Source organism: Ruditapes philippinarum, unplaced genomic scaffold (genome assembly GCF_026571515.1).
Source record: "Ruditapes philippinarum isolate M1 unplaced genomic scaffold, ASM2657151v2 ctg6290_1_1_1_1, whole genome shotgun sequence".
Classification (NCBI taxonomy): Eukaryota; Metazoa; Mollusca; class Bivalvia; order Venerida; family Veneridae; genus Ruditapes; species Ruditapes philippinarum.
This window is the reverse complement of record NW_026856656.1, coordinates 2,413-9,918: the sequence shown is the minus strand read 5'-3', so window position 1 is coordinate 9,918 and position 7,506 is coordinate 2,413. Positions and strand designations below refer to the sequence as shown.

Below are 7,506 nucleotides of genomic sequence, written 5' to 3'. Positions count from 1 at the left end.
TAATTGCTTCAACTTGACAACTATTATTAGTTATTTGTGAACGCGATCGGGTATAGAAAATTTAAAATTTGAGAAAAGGTGCTCTGAGGTTACAATTAAGTAAATATCAATATGAATAGCATGTAAGAAATATCAAGTCTTATGTCTACAACAAAAATAACTTGTTTTCATTAACAATGATCACAGGACCTTGAAATTCTATCAATAAAATTTAGATATAGGTATGGATTTATTTTAATCGGACTTTTAATCAGCTATTTATTGAAAATTCAAGGTCCTGTGCAATGATTGAAGGTACAAAAATTGGACATGTACATGTATGTTGTATAATAATAATAATTTGTGTGTTATTTTATTACCAAGTTGACTTCCTTCACAAAATAGTGATATAGCACAAACACGTGTATACTCTACATGATGTAAATTTATTTTCCTAAAATCCCGAACATCGAGACGCTGTCAGATATGTTACGTACTAAGCATGCGCAATAAGTAAATATTTATATAAAATAGTTAATAATTGATATTATATCACTGATTTCAATTTTCATGTTTATTTGTTTTATAATATACGAGGTCGAATATTTCATCTTTTGCATTTGTATGTTTATATCTAGGAGTATAAATAGGTTGAATATTTCAGCCATTTAATATAACTTTGCTTTAGCTAACATAAGATTATATAAACAGAAAGGGTATTGTATTGATCATGAATTGACTACGTATCGAATTACATAAATTTCTTTTCATGTAAATGTGGTACTCTATGTATCGTTATACAAGTTTGATACGGAAATTTAAACTCTCCTTTTGTACATATACTATAACAGTTATTTAGTAAAAATCTTACATCCATACAATTATTTCTCTCGTTTATATTCGACTTTTATCACAACAATCTTCTTTATGTGCTTCCATATACGAACCATAGCTAGCATAGCATACATATATATACAGTATAGTTTATTTAAGTAATCCTTTTCATGATTATATACCCTACTTCATTACTATAACTAACTGTTGTGGCTGCACAGATGAAATTAGTTATACCTTTAAGGCTTATTTCAGAAACTTTCAAATCAAGCGATTGCAGTAGCAAAAAAGAGTAACTTTATTTTTTGTTTCGACGTCATCATTTATTTATTTTGATTAATTCATCCATAATCGTATTTTGTGTCGTACATTTCAGCCAAGTATTCCGCTAGAAGAATGGTGTGTCAAGTTAAGTGTGCTCAACGAAGGTGTTTACAAGGTTCTCTCGCCTTAACAATCACTGGGAGGAGGCTCAAGATAGACATTTTATTTGTTGCCGCTCTGGGTGCATATAATTTCGGAGATAAAGAGGGAACAGAACAAAAACTACATCATTCCGGACGTTTCAAAACTGAATAGGGTTCATCCAGCAGAACTGGAAAGAAAGGAGACTGCGGCAGCTAGGAGGGTGGTCGACCAAATTCTGGTATGTAAAAACAACCAGGTTTGTAGGGACTAGGAGGATTTCGTGAGGGATGACGGGCTTACCAAGAGACTAAAGAAACAATGTTTCAATGGTATCTGTTACATAAAATATAAGAGGAGGTCCTGGATTATGAAGACGACATGGACTTTTAAATGTTTCGATATAGACAGTGTTTCGCGTTATAGGGTTATAGAGACAGTGTCTAGTGTACAGCTAGTGTTTGGCTCTTTTTCTATTCATTAAGATAGTGGTAATCTAATTTCGTATTATATTGTTTTGTATAGGTTAACTATTTAATTATCATCTGAGTATAATTAAGTAAAATATTTTTGAAAATATTTCAAAGACAAACAATGGAGGTTAGTAGTAACCGACGTTTTTTCGGTCAAAAGTTTCCTTGTCAATTTATCGTCCCCCCCAGGGCCGCCAAATCCAAACCGTTTCTTTAGGGAAAACTTTCCGAAAAAAATAACCCCGGTTTCCCCGTTCGGGAAAACCTCTATTATTTTTTGCAATAACAAGAAGAATTTTGGCTGGGGAAAAAAATTTAGTATCCGTGGGAAAAAAATTTGACCCGTCCCACACGGTTTAAGGGCCCCTATTAATAAAACCCACTTTTTTAAAATTTTTTGGGGAAAATTAAAAAACGATTCTAACCCAAAACCCCCTCGAACGTTTTGCCCTTCAAAATGGAATTAAAAAATCCCCCTACATTTCACGGAAAGGTAAAAAATTTAAATTTATTAAACATATAAATTTATTTTTTTGAAATAAAAACCTCCTAAAGTTTTTCCCAATTTTTTCCCCCTTTAACTTTCTAAAAATTCTACAAAAAGCCCCAACTATAACATTACGGGGCATTGCCTAGACGGGCATTCGAACCACATACATTTCCCTATACATGTACATTGAAAAGTACATCACACAAAACCCCGTCTACAACAATAATATCTTGTGAGCTACTGATAAGAATATTTCATTCAGAGTATTAAAAAAATTTAGAAATAAATCTGTTTTAATGGCATATTATTCCTCAGAAATGCATAATAACTTTTTAATTCTTAAGAAATGTCAAACATGTATTTAATAATGTTTTAGTAATGTGTTAAGAACATGTAAAATGTGTAACATCTTAAGAAAGTAACGCTTAACAGTAATGTGTCGTAAAGGTTGCAAATGAAAGATAAAAAAGTGTTTTGACTTCCATACAAAATACTTATTTTCTATAATTATGTGAATTGCCCACAGTGCAGAATTAGTAAGAGAGTTGATGAATATGGATTATCAGTATTTTATTGAAAACTGTAACAAGAAACAAAATAAAAAGATTAAAATAACAACAACAAAAAACAACAACAACAAAAAACAACAAACAAAAAAATGGTCAGCATTGGTGACCATGACTTATGAGCCCGTGACCCCTAAATCAATTGGAGTCATATACACTCTAAATCCAATGCATCATTGAAGTTTTAGGGTAATGAAAATATTTGATTTCAAGTTTTTGATCAGAGACAATGTGGTACGACCGACCCTCACCATATTGCAAAACAATATGCCCATCTTGAAGAAACAATGTTAAACTTTCTGGAGGGTAACGGTACGGGAAACAACGACAAGACTGAAGCAATAGCAATAGTTCGGAAAGTGACAAAACTAATCAAAATGTTTTTTTTTTCTTTTATTTTATATAATGACAATCAAATAACTTGAATTATGCTTCAATGTTTTAAATTTAGTAAGCAGTTCACGAACTGTCTTATTCAAACGGAGCCTGGAAATTGCCGTCATTTTCTGTGGTATTTCGCAGACCCTCTTCTCTTCTCTTAGCACAGCTTATCCATTTTTAAGTAAGTCACTTATCATGATAGCCATATGATAAATTGCTGCATTCTCTAACACTGGGTTAGATAAAAACGATTTTGCAAAATACGAGAATGCCAATTTTATGTCACCTGATACGTACATCAAATAACCAAATAGGTTCAAATGTACGTAATGCATCTTATGACGACATCCATCAGGACTTGACAAAGCATTTTTGAAGACAACCAGTATTGAATCCATTTCTACATGAAGTCCCAGTTTATAGGCAGACAAGTATAATAAATAACAACTTAGAATAAGTGGGTTACATCTAATGTTTTCCATAGATCCTAGTAAATAAACCTGAAGTTTTAAAGGATGTGGAATATTGTCACGTTCATGCCAATTTAAATTGAAATCCGTCAGTAAATTGTGCCGACCTATAGAAGATGGTAGACTAGGAAGATATTCTTTAATTGTCCCTGATTTTAAACAAATTGTTGAGCATGGAAATAAATTGCAAGGTGTTATGTTATATTTATCTGACTTATCTTCTAATTTTGGTAACAGGTGATTCCTTACTTCAGAAAACATTTCGTATTCCGAGTATATTATTGCACATGTTAGAGGAACCGTCAAGTAATCAAACTCCTTTAATTTAAGTATTTTAGTGATATATTTGTCAATTTCCCAGTCTGTTTGATGACACTCTCTGAGCTCTAAAGTGGTAAATGCCAGACGTATACAGGGCGAAATTTCCTCGCCGTCTTTTCCAAAATCTTTTTTCTATGTCTTTACAAACTGATTCACAATCGAAATTAAGATTAAAATTAAACGCCAATGGAATACAACATCTTTTGAATATTCTATAAGAGAATGAGATTGTTCAAGGGAATTGTATTTTTGAAGTCTTATTATGTTATCGCTGTACAATGAAGCAATCTGACTTTCTACATCTTGGTAAAGCAAATTTGTCAATGAGTTTACTTTAATGTCTAGGTTTTCGAGAACAGCATTTATTAACTTTGTCGCTTCCTCTATTTCAGTATGACTTTTATCGAAGAAAAGATTATTTTCTGGTATGATATAATGAGGCAGAAAACCTTGTTCAACGTATTCGGCTAACTTATGAAGACCGTTTCTCACACAATCTACCAATAACTCACTTCTCCAATCAGTTTCAGGACATTCTTCGCAAAGCCAAAGTGCAACATTTTTAATATGATAAGACGATATAATGTCTTTCAAGTACTGGTTATTCAGTGCCTTTAGTAGAACAAAACATTTAAACTGTGTATCATTCATGCTCCATATCAGATGTCTTTCAATTTCAGAGAATGAAATCCTCCATTCCATGTCTTGGTCTCTAGAAGATTTACTACCAACAGGAACAACATAGCAAGAGACGTCTCTGTCTAATGAATCTAAGGTCACTTTGCTCGGCCAGTTGTTCGTTCTCTTACGTGTTCTCCATGTAATTGCTTCGGTAGGCCATTGGTTTATTTTTAAACATTTGACTGTGTCTACATTAGCATAAGTCGTCGCTGGTCCATTACTTGCAAATGTTGATTCTTTTTGTTTTCCAAAATTATATCCAGTTGGGAGTATATTCTCATGAAAAAGTTTACTCAAGATATAACACGCATTATTATTCCTCTTAATTAGTTCAGAAATATCTACTTTATTCATGGATAGATCTGGAACTGTCCAAGTGGGCTCTTTAAACACATAAAAGTCATTATTATTGACTTTCAATCTACAATATCCAAACCTGCATCCATTTCTTGAAATATAAATAGGTGTTGGATATACAAAACTACCATTGTGTTCATTGTCCTCATTAACAGTTAATCCTTCCACTACTTCCATAACATCAGTGTCACTTCCATCTAAAAGGGACCCTTCTGATACGCTTCCACTGTTAATTACTTTCCCACAGAAACGTTCTAAGAGATATTCTACCATTAAATAACTTCTCTGGATCATGTTTCTAACACATACACTATAACCAAGTATGTCTAGTCTTCTACTTAGTTTGTTAATATCCATGGCAATTAGTATCAACTGATATCGCTAGTTAAGATTTAATATACGAAAGATATGTTTATAAAAAATGTCTTCCTTTATTCTACCAATCTTTAATAGGCAGTTAAATATACAAACGTTAAATATTGATTTAATAGGTTTTTACTTCACTTTAAATGCTGTTCGTACAACCGTATCGGCTCTAAACCTGACAGATACATTAGAATAATAGCTTTAACTAAATCTCTTAACTACGGTTAGTCAAAAATGTAAAATGTATTTGTGAACACGAAATATCATCCGCGATCAGGTATTGAATACGAATCGTAAAATTTGAGAGTATATATATATCAGCGTGTAATATAACGTCTACAACAATCAAAGCACAGAAGGCGCTGAATTTGTTTGGGTCTCAGAAAGTTGAAGGTTGTGAGATTATAAACCAATTTGTTTTTGTATAGTGTCACCAATGCTGTTTCTAGTGTTATAACTGTAACAGGGTGAGAAAAATGTGCAGCCTGACAGGGACTCGAACCCGGGACCCTCGGAATACCGTACCGCGGTTCTACACATCTTCTCCCCTAAATAGTGAACAGTTCTGAACCGTGACATACTCCTCTGCTATATTGAAATTCGTCCTGGAATTTCACAGAGTTGCAGAGCAATGTAAATTAAACTCTGAGCTATATCAGTCACGGTCCACGGTTGGGCGCCAATGGTTACAGGATGCGAAAATTGTGTAGCCTGACAGGGACTCGAACCCGGGACCCTTGGAATACCGTACCGCGTCTCTACCGACTGAGCTATCCGACCGCTTACACATCTTCTCCCCTAAATAGTGAACAGTTCTGAACCGTGACATAACTACAGTAAATTGGCTTATAAGACTTATTGCAACACTGATATTCAATTCAATGTTTATTTGGTTTAAACAATTATAAAAAAAAAACAACAATAAAAAAAACTATAAAATACAAAAAAAAAAAAAAAAAACAAAAAAAAAAAAAGCATGAGTAGCCTTAAGTGGGATTGGAACTCCAGACCTCTCGCTTCCTAAGCCCCTCGACCACGGGGCGTTATAAGGTAACAGTCTGGAGAAAACCACATTATTCTAAATTAGGGTTTGTAACCCTTATTAATTTTGATATATTTTGTTCACGGTAAACCTGTTGTAAATAATCATGAAGCTTATTATAAGCATGTATATCTATAAAGTATAACATAATATTAGAAATCTTCGACCAATCGGAAACTATTTTTTCTTCCCCGAGAATGCTTAAAAATTAATGCGCCTGTCATTTGACAAACTTTACGGCGTTAGTGTACATAGAAAGGGAAGTAACCGCTTCGAGGAGTTTGGACTACTTTCGGTAGTTGCAAATAAGCACACCAGGGTCTGGAATTTCGCTACCGTTATTCGTTTGGTCTGACGGCCCAAACAAATAAAGACAAATTTGTGATTCCACAGTTTTCATTAACTCTGATTGTTACCAAAATTGAACATGTTTACCTGCATATACATGTAATATAGAAAATATTGAAAAAATTAGCAATAATGAACTATCATTTGTTATTGATGACCAGTTATTTTTAGAAACTGTGTTGATGGAAATAAGAGGAAAAACTATTTCTTATGCAAGTTTTAAGAAGAAAAGCAAATCTAGAGAGAATGATTTGATATCACAGATTATAGATCTAGTTTTTTTAGAAAAAAATACAAATGATGCTGGAAATGTTAGATTATTAAACTTGCAAAAAGAATTGGAAACTATAAGACAAGAAAAAATTAAAGGTAATTTCATACGCTCTAGAGCAGAATGGATTGATAATGATGAAACACCAACTAAATACTTTTGTAATCTTGACAAATATAGACAGTTCTATGCTTCGAACGCCTTTCCTTTTTAGGAAAAAACTAATGGTGCCATTATATATGAGCAGTCAGAAATTTTAAAAGAAAGTGAAATATTTTATGAAACACTTTATACAAAAACTTATTCTTCTGCTGATTTTAATATTGAAGAGTTCTTAGGCAACATAACAAGAAACACACTGACATTAACAAAAGTTATCATAAGAACCCTGTGACATCTCGAGAGTTATCATAAGAACTCCAGAACATTTGAAAAATTGGATATAAATGTGTTAGCCGGTGCTTTATGTTTGCAATTTTGCATTATAATTAGGTAGTTATGAATGGCAAGGATGAAGACCAG

General features: G+C 32.9%; 1 protein-coding gene across 1 annotated transcript; it reads right to left on the bottom strand.

The window, feature by feature from the left end:
- Positions 1-4,051: 4,051 nt before the first annotated feature.
- On the bottom strand, positions 4,052-5,272 carry LOC132747225 (uncharacterized). Its single transcript, XM_060736553.1, has one exon. The coding sequence runs from the start codon at positions 5,249-5,251 to the stop codon at positions 4,052-4,054; it is 1,200 nt and encodes a 399-aa protein (XP_060592536.1). The 5' UTR covers positions 5,252-5,272.
- Between the last annotated feature and the right edge of the window lie 2,234 nt (positions 5,273-7,506).